This window comes from Lepisma saccharinum, chromosome 27, assembly GCF_977018435.1.
Source record: "Lepisma saccharinum chromosome 27, izLepSacc3.1, whole genome shotgun sequence".
Classification (NCBI taxonomy): Eukaryota; Metazoa; Arthropoda; class Insecta; order Zygentoma; family Lepismatidae; genus Lepisma; species Lepisma saccharinum.
The window spans coordinates 53,810,243-53,825,817 of NC_139255.1; the positions used below are offsets into that span (position 1 = coordinate 53,810,243).

Genomic DNA, 15,575 nt, shown 5'->3' on the forward strand with positions numbered 1-15,575 from the left:
GAGAATATTTCATATATTGTTTTGGTACTCAACGAAAGATGTCCCTAATTCTCCATGAACTGAAGCATAGAATAATTTGATTTCGCTTTTACAGAACCGGTTGTGAAGCCCAGGCTCGTCGCCATGTTGGTTACATAGATTGCATCGTGCATGTGTAGTACTACATTGTGTTCTAACATACGTATACACCGATCGTTATTCCCATGTTAATGTGTAGGGACCAATTCCAGGGCAGATAGGAATAGCAGATTTTCTGTTCTGTTCTTTCGAGAGAGACGGAGCATAGAGTCATTCCGCCCAATACGTTTACTCTGTTCATCAAGTAGAAATGTCCGATTCCTGGCCAAATGGCCACAGCCGTCAAGCATTAAGCCAGTCTTCATCGCTAGATATGTCTACGATTTCACTAACTGAAAATATTGCACGTAAAAGAACTTTCCAAAAATCAATTCTTCCTAAACCACCACTCACTCACAACGACGAGGAAATGCCTCGAGCAGGAAGCAAAGCTTGAAGTAAAAGCAGGAGGTGTGTAGTGGTTTGGGTCAATGATTGGTATTCCGACGGTCCAAGGAACGTCAAGCCTCCACAACGGTAAAACTTTTTCAATAGCTTGGAGCATTCTGTTATTACGTTTTCCAGACTATGGTGAAGGTCAAGATTCCATGGATGACACGTCTGATGTAAATGGCCTTGTGGCGTGGTGGTTTGCGCAGGTGGTCAGTATTCCAGAGGTCCAAGGATCGATCTCAGCAGGAAGTGGAAGTAATTTTCAAGGGCATGGTAGAATTATTTTATTTTCATTTCCATGCTGACGTTTGGAAGCAGAAAAATAGACATCGTGGTGCAGTGGTTGCGCACTTGCTCCACGTACGAGAGGTCCAAAGATCGATCCCCGTCACAATCGAAATATTTTTTTTTCCTACCCATTCCCAACGTCCTATTTCAATTTCTAGGTTGTTGCCGTATTAGTTTCTTTCATTGGCTTTTCGGGGACTTGAAGATCACAGTAGTCTGATGATTGAAGCAGTCGAATCTCGAGGATGACGACAGGTTACTGAAAAAGTTTTCGACGCTTGGTGGATTCGATCCTTGGACCTCTGGAATATGGAGCACGTGCGCTAACCACTTTTTTTTTTTTTTAAAGGAATACCCCTACGCGGTGGTATCCCCCGTCATTCACACTTTTTCAACTTTTACACTTTTCAATTTTTACAGTATTCTCGGTTTTTCACGTTTGGACAAACACAAATACCCATGCCTTACCCGGGACTCGAACCCGGAACCCCTGGCGTTGCAGCGCGCTGTGCTAACCACTCTTTTTTTTTTTTTAAAAAAAAAAGGAAATACCCCCTCCACGGAGCTATCCCCCAACATTCACTCTTTTTCTCTTTTCAATTCTTACATTTTCTTTGTTTCTTATCAACTGGACGAATACAAATACCCATGCCTTACCCGGGACTCGAACCCAGAACCCCTGGCGTTGTAGCGCGGTCTGCTAACCACTTCGCCACGGAGGTCGACACCACTGCAACACGCTGCCTTTTACTTTGAAGTTACTTTTTCTTGTTCCTTGAGAAAGATAGTAGTCAGCATGTAGCAATAATAAAGTTCGGCGGCTTCATTTAGGCTACATGGAAGGACAATTCAATGGTAATCGCTGCAATTCTTGTATTACTGCGCGTTGAAATAATAACGTAGCTTTAGTGTGCGTTGATATTTATTAACATCCACTTTCTGTCTGAACTCGTGCCATTTTGTTCTGGAAGATGTTAGACAGAACACGCGTCCCTCAGTCACGGGAATATTTCATATATTGTTTGGTATTCAACGAAAGATGTCCCTAATTCTCCATCATCTGAAACAGTATAATTTTATTTCGCTTCTACAGAACCGGTTGTGAAGCCCAGACTAGTCACTATGTTGTTTACGTAGTTTACTTACTTTGTCTACTTGATCCATGTCCGAGAAGTCTGAGTTTTCTGCCTGTGTATAGGACCGGTGCTTACCCACCATCGTGAGGAAATTGGGGAGCTAGGATTGAGTATCATAGCCCGGTCGTGGATATATTTCCTATAATGACTGAAAGTTCGTGCTGACCCTACGTCAACCCATTACGGGTTGAAGACCTCCAAACCTCAAGGTAGGATGTGGGAGGGAGACTGTCAGATGGGGCAAGGCCCTCAAGACACAGGTTATTATTATTAAGAAACTATTCCTCGCTATAATCTACGTCAGATCTTTTAGTGGCTATGTGTTTTCTTTGAAATATTATAAAACGGGGAACCAGTAAAGATTCATTCTGCTCAGTGCCTATCATGGGTGTAAACTTGGAGCCTAATAGGGATAGAATCGAACTTCGGGAGGGGGAGGGGAGGGGGAAGAATCGATAAGTTTTTCATCTTATAAAAATAGCATCCAGAACTATTTTGTGAAGTAACCATTACGTTTGAGAAATCATAAACAATTATTTTTATTTGTGTGTTCCTCAGATCCCAGGAGGTTAACATAAATGCCCTTACCTCATCAATTTTTAATAAAATTGAAAATTTATTTGTGACAAGTTCTATTTCAGTGTGCTTATTGTTCAAGATCCAGGTCTAGTTAGGATTTGTGTAGTAATGATATGATTGTTCTCAATTATTTGCACAAGAGCACAGTTTTACGAAATTGGGTAATTGATTATTACATTGCTATATATTTATTATTATTATTATTAATCAGTACTTTTGTTGTTGTTCAAATCTATCCCAGTGAAACATTAAATAGTGCTTAGTATACTACCTTTACTTTGCACTTTGCTTGAACTGGTATTTAAAGTATGAAAAAATTTAAAAAATGAAATTAATTTGTAGCTAATTGTATGGTATATGTAATTTCTTGGATAATTATTATTCACAAACGTTTTCAATTGAGAAATATATGATGAGGAGCTAACACCTTTCTCTCTTGCAGCTAGATCTCGTCTGTGACAGCAAATGGTGGCCTTCCACATCCACAACGCTCTTTTACGTTGGCTCCCTATTTGGAAATGTCATCTTCGGATGGATAGCAGACAAGTGAGTTTTGCCAGAAACTTCTGTTATAACCAGTGTGATATTTGAAGGTGAATGACGGGGGAATTGCTCTCCAATTGATGTGTTTGGGGGGGGGTTATATAATAATTATATATATATATATATATATATATAATTCATATAACATCCTACATGCTTCAAGAGCAATTACTTTTAATATTTCTTCACTGGAAAATTTTCAAATACAACACTGGTTGTAGTATATTTGGCATAAGAATTGGTGACTGCTTAACAATCTTCTCTGCCCTATTGTGGTTATGATTATCATTATTATTGTTATTTTAGTTGTTACCACCTTATTCATTGAAGGAGGGAGGGGGAGTTGCTTGAGCCTTGAGCCCAACATGGAGGATGCTTGCTTCTATATTCTAACATAGGGGGCAATTAGACACTGGGCTCTGTAAAAAAAAATCTTCCTAAATGGCGCCTCTCTGATGGTGTAGTAGTAATGTCGTTGCCTTGTAATCAATGGGTCCAGCCAACCTTCTTGGCAGAATTGTCAGCACACTATGACACCAAGGGTCTCAGGTTCAAATCCTGGCCTGGGCATGGGAGTTCTTTGTAAGTGTTCTTTCATCAGTTTCATCACTCATCCTCATCCTCATCTTCGCGATTAGCCAAACGTTGCAGAAAAGTAAAGTAAAATAAACCAAATCAATCAAAGGGTCCCAGGTTTGGTACTCAGTGTTGTTGGGATCCAACTTTAAACTGTAGGTCCAGTCCCGATTAATGTTTCTGTGCACAAAATGAACTTAAAGCTCAACTCTTCCTATCAATGTTGAAAGTACAGGGTGACAATGAACTATATGAAATAAAACAGTCATAATTTCTGAACGGTTCGTGTGATGACGTTCAAACTTCTGTGTTAGGAATTGCTTATGGTTTGTTTGTTTAGCAGTAGTAGTACCAATTTTAGTACGATGGCCGAACCACTTCTGGTTACTTGGGTAATGTTTCCCCAGTGGCATATCAACACCTATTTGGATTGGTATACAGATGATCTTTTCCTTAGTAGTTGGATCCAATGAAGGTTTACTGTCACTGAATTTTAGATGTCAAAACATGCAATCAGCTGTTTCAGAGTGTGAGGGGCGATTCTCATTTATTCTTCAATTAATTAACGATTTCTTCTTTGTTTCACACATATTTAGGGGATGATCAGTTAATTGTAGCCATAAAATTGGCTGGGAGGATAACTTTTTTAGGCTCAAATGAGAGATGGTAGCCATTTACTCTCACTTTATTTGACAATTATATTATTAGCTTTGTTATGTCTTGTGAGGGATTATAGCACCTTTAGTTTTCAAACACTCGCCACAAATTAATGAGCTGTTTTGATTAAGAAACTTGAACAGAGAGTTATTACACACTTTAAGGGTACGAGAGCCAATCTTGTGGGTTTCAAAATGTGAAGTACTACAAAGTAATTTCATTACATTTTGTGGCTCGTATATTTTCATTGTCATAGATCCACTTCTAGTGATGATACCTTGGGCATCTCACAAAAATGACTTCTCATTTTGAAGAACTACACTAATGTTCCAAATTCTAAAGTTTTAGATAATTCATAATTCCCCTTCTGCCATTCAGGGAATTTGACAGCATGCACAGTTGTCTACATATTTGTAATAGAGACCATGGGCGTAACTTGGGGCCTAATGTTGAGGGGGCAGAATCAAACTTGGGCCTAGTTTTTGAGGAGGCAGAATCAGACTTGGGGCCTAATTTTGAGGGGCAGAATCAAGCCTGGGACTTAATTTTGGGAGAAGATATTCGAAAAGTTATCCATCTCATAAAAATAGAGTCTATGATTAGTTGCTAAATAACTGTGATGGTTGTGAAATCACAAATATTACTCTTTATTACTTTGCTCCTCAGGTTCCCTAACTTGCAAATTTAGTAAACCTGATTTTTTTTGGGAGGGGGGCAAGTGCCCCTCCCTTGCCCCGGCCAAGTTACGCCTATGATAGACTTACACCACCATGAAACTATTACAAATACCTGAAGGCAACCCATGTGAAGAAAAGTTCTCTCTCGCATACGCAGACACATTTTAATAATTTATATTATTATTACATAATTAATTTATATTATCACCACGGTTCTAAATTATGAGCATTTTTGAAAAATTAATTTCTGGAGTATGTTCAAGGTCAGACTGAGTCTTGAGTAAATATGCTGAACGTAAGCAAAAAATATGTATGTTGACATTTTTATATAATTATATTTTCATTTTTATTACAGATGGGGCCGACGAACTTCATTTTTTATAATTTTGTTTTCGGAAGTTATTTTATCCATAGTAACAGCCTTCTCTCCAAATTACTTAGTATACACCATTCTGAGGACAGTGGATGGACTATTTTTTCCTGCAATGTATCAAATTCCCTTCATCTTAGGTATGTTAGTTTCATAATTCTCTACTACATCTCATTCCCACATAATTAGCAGCAATTTTTTGTTCAAGTACTTGCTCATAATTAGAAACAACGACTGCTTGAACTATTGTATGTCATGTTTTACAATGGAAAAGGGAAGAGTACTTGATGTAGGTCATTTTCCTGTTGCGTCTTCAAATAATAATTCTTTGTGTGTGTGCATTGTTTATTGATAAACCCAGGAGGATAAAAATATATTAATATTTTTAAAACAAGAAAATCTACCAGCACATTTGCACTTGAAATGTTATGATTCAAGTGCTCTGAATAGTGTTTTGATAATGTTGCAATGTTATACACCCGCCGCAAAATGACTTCAGACCTCATAAGAAAAGCACAAAAAATTCATGTGAAAAGCTATTATTAAGTTATTACGTACAGCAAAAAATGCAAACATTAGTACGGAGTCATGTTGCCTTTACTATTGAGAACCATTTGGATGCGCTTGGACATGGAATCACTAAGATTTCGGAAGTAATTTAAGTCCTTGTCAATGCACCTCATTTTCTTTAGTTCTGTTTGGAGGGTCTGTAGGTTCTGAATCATTTTCTTTCCCAGGAATTGCTTCATACGATGCCAACAATTTTCAAACAACAGATAACATCTTTATCTGTTGTTCCTCAAGCCATTTCCTTACCTTCTTAGCCATGTGACAAGGAGCGTTATCATGCATGAAAAGATCACGCTCGTGGATCTGAAGCACATCCACTAAATGGTTCTTAGGAACGTTGATATATCGGTCTGCTTTCATCGTCACGTTTTGTGGTAAGAAATATAAATCTGCCCTACCCTTTTCACCTGAAAAACACCCCCACACCATTACAGACTGGGAGTGCCTAACGGTCGGAACCGTATACTTTGGGTCGTATCGATCTGAAGATGATGGTCGACGAACCTTAGCAGCTCACATTCGGAACAGTTGGAACGAGCTTTCATCGGAAATCATGACTTTCCTCCACTGTGCTGGTGTCCAGTGTGCATATTTCTTTGCAAAAGCAAGATTGTCTTTCTTCATGCAGGCGGTAGTGGCTTCTTAGCAGCAGTACGACATGGCAAATCCAAGTCTTTCTGTAAACAGTGCTGGATCGTGCGAACACTAACGTTTTTCAGCAGACTCGGGTGCATTTCTTTCAGTTCTGATGCCGTCAGTCGAGGGTTTTTCTTTATTTCTCTCATTAGGAGAACGTCTGTAGATTTGGTTGTTTTTCTTTGCCTCCCACCACCGAATTTGTGCTTTGGAATGACAGTCGGAGGCAGTCCTTCATTATGGTTGATTTTGCACGACCTGTTTGTTTACATATCGTCTTTATCAGGGCGTTTTCACTTCACCATGCAATAATGCTGGCTTTTTCCACACTACTACAGTACTTTCCTGAGATATCACAAATACACCTGTACAGTAGTCAAATATCCAACACAAATACAGTAGGAAAATATCCAACACAAAGTGCACCACACGGAAACACAGCACTTTATCACACACACTACAGCAGAAAGTCACCCTTCCTGTGTCAACTAACAATACGAAATGAAATAAACTCGCTTATCAGCAGTAATACACTGTTGCCAGATACGTTCATGCAGAAACAATTCTGTGTTCAAAACAAAACAACACTAGATACAAGGCTACAAAGTGATAGACTGCTTAGTACGGCAGATTTCACATGAGGTGTGAAGTCATTTTGCGGCGGGTGTAAAATTGAATGCTTTTATGTATTTATTTCACATTTGTTAAATTTCCGAGTATTTTGCTTTCTTTATAAATAGTGTTGGGTAAATGAACATGTCCATTGCCAATGCCCTGCATGTATCATACATGCTTGGCACTTTCTAACCCATAAGGACATGCATATGGGTAAAAATTATCCAGGCAATTTTACAATAGCTTTTTTTTAACCATTTCCAATGAGTGCCACCCTTCTTAGTCAGTTCCACTCATATGTTTTAGTTGGTTCTTTTTTCCCCATTTCTATAAATTGTGCAACATAATACAAATGTGAAAAATTAGATTAACCAATAAAGGTTTTGTTACCTAAATGCTTTAAAACAATTAGATTTAAGAAGCAATTTGCTTGTGGGTAATGTTGACCCAGAGCATGTTTTTCATGTTGGTTAATGCTTGCCAAACAGCAACAATGGATAGAAGTAATTTTAATAACTTGTGGTAGATTACTGAAAGGCTATTTAAAGTATAGAGTTTGAGTTTTTGTTTTAAGTCCACTTTCTGTACATATAGGCTAATCGGGACTGGACCCACAGTTTAACCCGTAACAGGCATGGTGCCATGGCATCGCGTGGTCCAGGACCACCAAATTGAGTTTACTATTTCTAAGAGTTGTCAAAACATTAGTGAACTTTTTCACAAATTATCATGTATTTTGGACCTTCTTCATGGAATTATGATAAACTTTTATCCACTATTTTCCTTATTGCCGTTTTTATTACTCAGTTTATCTAACGCTGCAAAAATCTGTCACATATTCATAAACGGCTCTATAAATACATTGTCATATGACTGTAAGATTCAAATAATGATTTAGTTGTTCAAATATCACAGAACATACATGCACTTACCCAAAGAAAACAAAACCACACACAAAAAATTCTGTAGAAAGTCAAAATTAGGGGAAAAGCTTATTGATTGTAGTGATAGTAGAAATAAGTAATCCATTATAACTTTTATCAGACTGCAGATCTGAAAATTCACTTGCGCTTCTAACTTCGTCAAGTGTGACAAGAATATTTCCACTAAAAGATGGATTGTCAAATCTGATTCTCTCAGCAGGTTTCATATTGAAAGACTTATGCAAAGGGCATTGCGTGGTCCGTGGGACTCACAAGTGTCTATTGCTCTGAACCTAAATTCCGGCGAGCAAAATGGCACCGAGGGGGTTTCTTGATATTCCAAAATATGAAGCTACCGAAAAGGAGATCAAAGTGTGTGTTATTGCTTCTGAGAACGAGAGCGTTGGGCAGGGACCATGCCACAACTGTTACGGGTTAAAGTGGGATCCAAACCACGGTGCGATTTGCCTCCACCTGGTATCGAACTTGGTAAAAAGTTAAACTGCAATATGTTTTTCATAACAGTGTTCCTAAACTGGTTATTTTATTTTATTTTAGCTCTGGAGTTAATGGGTCCTAGGTACAGAACGTATGCTGGAATGGTGATATGCGTGTTTTTTGCAATTGGGATGGCTCTACTAGCACTTCTAGGCTATTTACTGAGGGACTGGCAGACACTCTCACTTGCCACTTCTGTTCCATTTGTATTACTTTTCAGGTAAGTTTATTCAAAAGTTAATACTTTTAATGTACTAATACAGATAGGATCAATAATTGTAGATACGCCCATTTTGAGTCAATATTAGTGCATCAGTATATTGTTAAAATCGTCGATAATTTTAAGACTCAATTCTGAAAAAACCAAGGTTTTCACCTTTATGCTCAGAGGCCGATCGGGACTGAACCTATAATTTTTAAAATGGGATTTGACACACTATACAATGTGCTTGCATTAGGCATCAATTCCCTTGATTACAAGGTGACAGTGCTAGCCACTACACTTTTTGGGAAGGTCCCCCAAATCCTGCAATTCTACCATTTTGTAATTTTACTTTGTAAGGTCTATTTTAAAAAGCATCTTATCTCTGGCTGGATAAAATAAATTATTCACATGGAGGTCTGAAGCGCTAACCCCCATCTAAGTACTCTTGTTGGGACTGCACGCTCTCCCCTCCCAGCAGTGCCACCATTGTTTGAATCATTTCTGGAAGGTCTCTTTGGGATTAGAGTACAGCTATGCCATTGCGTTCCCCATAATGCCTTCTTGCGACTCAAGCAGCAACTTTGACATGAATTTCACACACTCTGCATGACCACATCCTCTCAAAATGGAACATACCAAACCAGTGCTTATCCCCACCTCAACCTGCACGACCAAAGTCCACACTGCATCAATCACATTGTAATCTTGGCTTGTTGAAGGCCTATGGGAAACTGGTTTGCTCTCCATCAACTTGCGACATCTTTGAAGCAGTTGTAGCACTTCTTAATTTGTGTGATGTCCATGGCTTCATCCCCCGAAATCATGCTTTTGGTAAAATTTAATGTTCAAGTCATTGCATCAGTGATGGCAAATGAAAATATGATGGGCCTTCACTACACTCACTCTGCCAGCTACTGATGCTCTCTGCAGTTGGGAAAGAAATTCATGCACATACCAGAGGACAAATGTCCATGGATCATTTCTTTCCATCGGAAGAAATATCAAGTACTTTTTGAAGAGACTTTGTCTAAATATCGTTCCACACCGTGGCCATGCAGTCTTAAGCATAGCTCAGGATATGGGATGCATGCTGGTTCAAGTCTCCAGGGGAAAGCATCACAACTTTTCTCCTGAGATTTCAGCCAGTGTATGGGACTGTGAGGAAATTGGGGAGCTATGAATGAGTAGTGTAAACAGGTCATGGAAACCTACAACAATCATAGGCGTAACTTGGCGGGGGCAAGCGGGGCACTTGCCCCCCCCCCCATTTTTTTTGGTTTGCTATAATTTACAAGTTAAGGATACTTTTGTTAACATCCTGAGACCTGAGGAGCTAAGTAATAATTAATAATATTTATGATTTCGCAAATGTAACAGTTATTTAGCAAATAATCCTGGGCACTACTTTTATGGAAAGAAAAACTTTTAGACTCTGCCCTCCCAAAGTTTAACTCCCAAGTTACACCCATGACAACAATGATGGGGAGTTTGTTGTGCTGACCGCATGTCATCCCGTAAATGGTTGGATGATCTCCTACCTCCGGAGGGAGTGAGGTTAATAGTCGGTAGATAGGGCTGTCGTGTCACGGGTTATAATTATTGTATGATTATTAGAGCAGAATGCAGGTATACTTTTTTAATCAATTTCTTTTATGGGGCAAAACCTGAGATATTTTCCAGGTGATGTACATTAATTAAAGTGAATATATAGGGTTTTCCAATAAGAACAATATGATTTTACAATGAAATAAAACAAAAACTATTTCAGATACAACCAAAGTTTTTATATTATTTTGAAGCATAGTTTATTACATTGTGTTTTGAATAACACATCATTTAAGTGTCCACCTCGACTTCGTGCACACGAGTGAATTCGATGAACCCAATTTTCGATGACTTTAGGCCCGAGTTATTGCACAATGTCACGAATGCAGTGTTTGATGTTCAATCAAGGGTTCGTGGTCTGTTTGCATAGACTATAGATTTCAAATAACCCCACAAAAAGCAATCTAAAGAAGTTAAATCAAAACTTCTTGGACGCTAACTAACAGTTGCATTTCTTGAAATTATCCTTCCACGAAACTGTTCTTGCAATACGTCGATAGTGGTATTAGCAGTGTGACATGTAGCACCGTCTTGTTGGAACCACATGTTCTCCAAATCAATTTCATCTAAATTTGACCACAAAAAATCTGTTAACATCAATCGGTACCGCTCACCAGTCACTGTAACTGCATCTCCTACCTCGTTTTGGAAAAAAACATACAGTGACCTTTTGCGGATGCAAGGGCTTCTTGTCAATCTCTTGTGGATTGTTTTCACACCAAGAAAGACAATTTTGTTTGTTAACATATCTACTTATCCAGAAATGAGATTTATCTGAAGATAATTTTTTGCCCAAAATTATGATCCGTTTCAAGTTGCTCTTAAGCCCAAGCAGCAAAGTCACGGCGCTTACGATGGTCCAGTGGCTTCAGTTCTTGGGTCAGCACAATTTTATACAGGTGTAAACCCAAGTCTTTTTGCAAAATACGCCAAGTTGTCGTTCTTCTAAGCCCAAATTCTTGAGCACGACGAGGAATTGATAAATTTGGAATCTCTGCAATGTTGCCTCTTACAACAGTAATGTTCTCTACACTTCTTGCATTTCAACCTGTTGGTATTTTTGCATCGTGAAGAGTAAAATCCCTTTCAAATTTTTCAACAATTTGACGAATAGCAAGCACAGAAGGGCGATTATGTGGACCATAGTTTTCGCAAAGTGCACGTTGAGCATTTTCATATATTTTTTTTTGAATAATAACAAAACGTTCTTGAAGCGTGTATTTAGCCATGATGATTTGTCACAGTATACTAAACACAAATGACAACTAGTGACAGTTATAACATTTGAAGCATAGTTGCCAGTTCATTTTAAAATCATATCATTCTTATTGGAAAACCCTTTATAATTCAGATTCTTAACCTTCACTTTGTATTTTGCATACGAGATCTAACGTATCTACAATTCCTTGTGAAATGATTACTTTTAGCTTTGGTTGCAAGACCTCTTCTTTTTTTTTTCTTTTTTTTATAGAAATAAGTCTTTCTAGAAATGATCTCGTAAAACTTCATTGGTCAAAATTACAACATATGGAAGGGTAGAGGTGGAATTAATCTATTTGTAACTAATGGGACATGTATACCTGCCATCTCAGTGGCAAGGTTACGGGATTGACTCCTGTCCTGGGCATCTAATCATCATTCATCCTCATTATTTCAATTAGGCTAGAGAGGCAGAAAAGCAATGTGAAATAAGAAACATTGAAATACAAATCTGTATACCGGTTTACAGGTAAAATTGATAATACTTTTAATGACCTGGATTTATGTGAAGAGTATGTGAAATTTAGTGCATGATATTGCCAATTTCTTATTGTTTTTATAAAGATAAAAATTAATGTGTGTGTGTGTGTGCACATTACAAAAATTGTCGAGTCCACGCAGTTGGTTACAAACAAGGATTGCAGAGCATCATCATTCATGTTCTGAACTGCTTGCTACTTTACGTCAGTACTCTTTATTATTATTATTATTATTATTATTATGAATGTTGCACATATTTTTCTGATCCTGTTTGTAGGCTAACACTGCCAATTAATTTTCAGTTAGTCTTTTGCTTTCAGCTACTACTGGATAATTCCAGAATCTCCTCGCTGGCTGCTCAGCAAGAACCGAGTGGACGAGGCGGAAGTGATCGTTCAGCAGATGGCACGGATGAACGGAAAACCGATACCACCCAACTTCCTTAGGAAATTGGAGGCATGTACACACACTCTCTCTTCATGCCATTCTCATATCGCTGGTAATTTTTAAATAAAAAGTTGCTTATTTTTGGCAAGAAGATTACATTCCAGTAGTTGCATTTCACCAGAATTAAAGTTTGATATTTTTAAAAAATCTGGAAGTCCAAATTTTCAAAGATTACTAGAATTCCAACCGTAAATAATAATTCTAAAAATGGTTATTAATGTATATTAAAAAAGGAAAACTCCATTTTAATGTTAGTTCTGAACTAATGTTTTCTAATTATTAATTCTCAATTTTATTTCTAGTAGTTTTCTCTATTAATGCTTCTCTATGAATGCCTAAAATATTCTATCTCTAAGTTGCTCAAGCTTCTCAGTTTGAATCATGCAAGTACAACTAAATGGCACAGATCTTGCTTACGAGTTGTGAAGTTTTGGCATTTCATAGTGAAGTAGACACAGGGACTTTATTTAAATTTACCTCTTATGTCACGTAGAAAGACTCCTTGACAGAGGAATCAATTTCTTTTCAAGCACCACACATTATATGCTAAGCCTGACTACTCTGTCTTTTGTAGTTCTTACAACTTAAAATGTCATAGGACAATAGCCTCATGAGACTGAGGCTTGCGAAGCTGCTCTTCATTGCGTGATGCAAGGTCAGCTGATCAGATCCCTTTACAAGCATTATCTGGCTTTCTAGGCTTTTTATCGTAGAGCTCTGCTGTTGGCACATTACTGTATGGCATCATTCTCCTCGTTGCAATTAGTCAAAAGTGGCGGAACATCGACACTATATAACAAATACAAACAAATATAGGAGCCATTTACAATCATTACTTCTCTATTCATATAACAGGACTCTTATACACATATAAGCGGTGGATCAAAACCTAGTAGGTAATATGAATCTAGCAAAAATGTTCCTCATAAGACGAATCTGAATAGCAAATATTTTTTTTCACTTTAGTTTGGTGCTTTCAGAAATTCAGAGCTTTGTTTAATGAGCGTAGTTCCATAATTGCTTTAATCTCACTATCTAGACCAGCAGAAACAATACTATCTACCCTGCTAAACTATCTTTGACAAATTTCATTTACATATGCATGTTTAATCGATGATTACATGAGCCTCCCCGATGGCGCAGTGGTAGTGTCGCCACCTTGTGATCAAGGAGTCCCGGGTTCGATACCCGGTAGAGGCACGTAGTGGTTCAGATCCCACTTTAAACTGTAGGTCCAGTCCTGATTAGCCTTAATGTGCATAAAGTGGACTTAAAACACCAACTCGATGATTACATAATGCATTGTTTAATTGTGTTAATGTAATGCAAAGGGCAATTTTGAATTAGCAGTTTCCCTTTTTTTTCTTGATTTTTCTTCATCTTTGTTTAATTTTACTAACCTCGTACCTTCTTTATGTTGGCTGAATTATGAAATATGTACCACGTTTGAAGAATGGAGTACGTTAAGAACCAATGACAAGTATTATAATAATATCCTTTTATTTGCAGCAAGACACTAAGAAAGTAAATATCACAGTCAGTGATTCTGCAACGCCTATGGATCTTTTACGATATCCTAACATCCGCAAAAAGTTCATCATTCTAGCATTTGATTGGGTGGCCAATGCAGTGGTGTACAACGGTCTTGCGTACAATACGACAAATCTTGGTGTCAGCGACTACCTGGCTTTTTTCATTGGAGGTGCTGTGGAAATTCCAGCCTACGTGATCACGTGGTACTCCATGGACAAGTGGGGTCGGCGATGGGTGCTTTGCCTTACTATGATGTTTGGAGGACTGGCATGCGTGTCCTGCATGTTCGTGCCTGAAGGTATGTGTGTGTGTGTATTCTTTTTTGTTAATTGATTCTGAGGGCAGGCACGTATCTAGAAATATGTTTGGGGGGGGGGGTCGAACCAAGTGCCTCAGGAAGAATAATAATGTTTAAATTAAAATAATATTACATCAAATTCATACGAATTACAATACATAAATTATTATATTATTATTACACAAATAGGTAAAAAGACTATAAGAATAGAGATAGATATAACAGCACATATTCATTACGTAGCTTACCTGTAGTCAAGATCGGAATAATTTACATAAAAACAAGTGTCCTGGCAATGAAATTAATGTCAAATAGATGAATAATTGAATATTTATCGACTAAGAAAAATGATGTTACATGTAGTTGGAGAAAAGTAAATTTCTGATTAATATCTTATGCATATTATTTTGAGTAGTAGTGTACATAAATCTTCTTTGTAATGTCATTCAAAGCCGTATGATCCCAATATAATCATTGCCGTCTAAAACGTTCAGAGGAAATTAATAACCATTGATTATGCAACAAATACTAAAATTTTCATTACTTAATTTTAGTACTTGGTAAGTCTTTCGGGGGGTCCGGACCCCTGAACCCCCCTAAACATGTCCTTCCTGTTCTTCAAAGTCATATGACCCCAATATAATCCTTGTCTTCCATTATGTTCAGAGGAAATTATACAACAAGGGCTAAACGAATATATTTGTCTTTATTTAATTTTAGTACTTGATAAGTCTTCTGGGGGGGGGGGTCGGACCCATCGACCCCCCCCCTAAATACGTCCTTGACTGAGGGTGACTGGTTGATTTTTAATCATTTAGGCCATAAATTGTCACACAGATAATGAGAGGACATCAAAATAAACAGAGGACAGAATATGAATACATAAATAAGGCATTTGTTAAGAGTTCCATGCCAGTGTTTTTACCTGGAGTCACCAAGATAAATTATCCCGCACCGTGGCAGGTAGGTCTAAAGCATCAGGCTTTGGGCTGTGTTTACGGGATGCACCCTGGTTCGAGTCTCTGGGGGGAAGCGTATGTACCCTTTCTCCTGAGATTTCGGCCAGTGTATGGGACCAGTGGCCACCCACTATCATGAGGAAATGGACAGTAGCGTAAACTGGTCAAGGAAACTTCAACGAGGGAGGGGATGACGTCACTCCCTAACTG

General features: G+C 38.0%; 1 protein-coding gene across 1 annotated transcript in view; it reads left to right on the plus strand.

The window, feature by feature from the left end:
- Positions 1-15,575, plus strand: part of LOC145980295 (organic cation transporter protein-like) — a 141,969-nt gene that overhangs the window by 118,483 nt on the left and 7,911 nt on the right. The window contains 5 exon segments of the mRNA XM_083113315.1: positions 2,956-3,059; positions 5,322-5,476; positions 8,639-8,798; positions 12,449-12,645; positions 14,089-14,406. Coding sequence (XP_082969441.1) covers positions 2,956-3,059; positions 5,322-5,476; positions 8,639-8,798; positions 12,449-12,645; positions 14,089-14,406 — 934 coding nt within the window.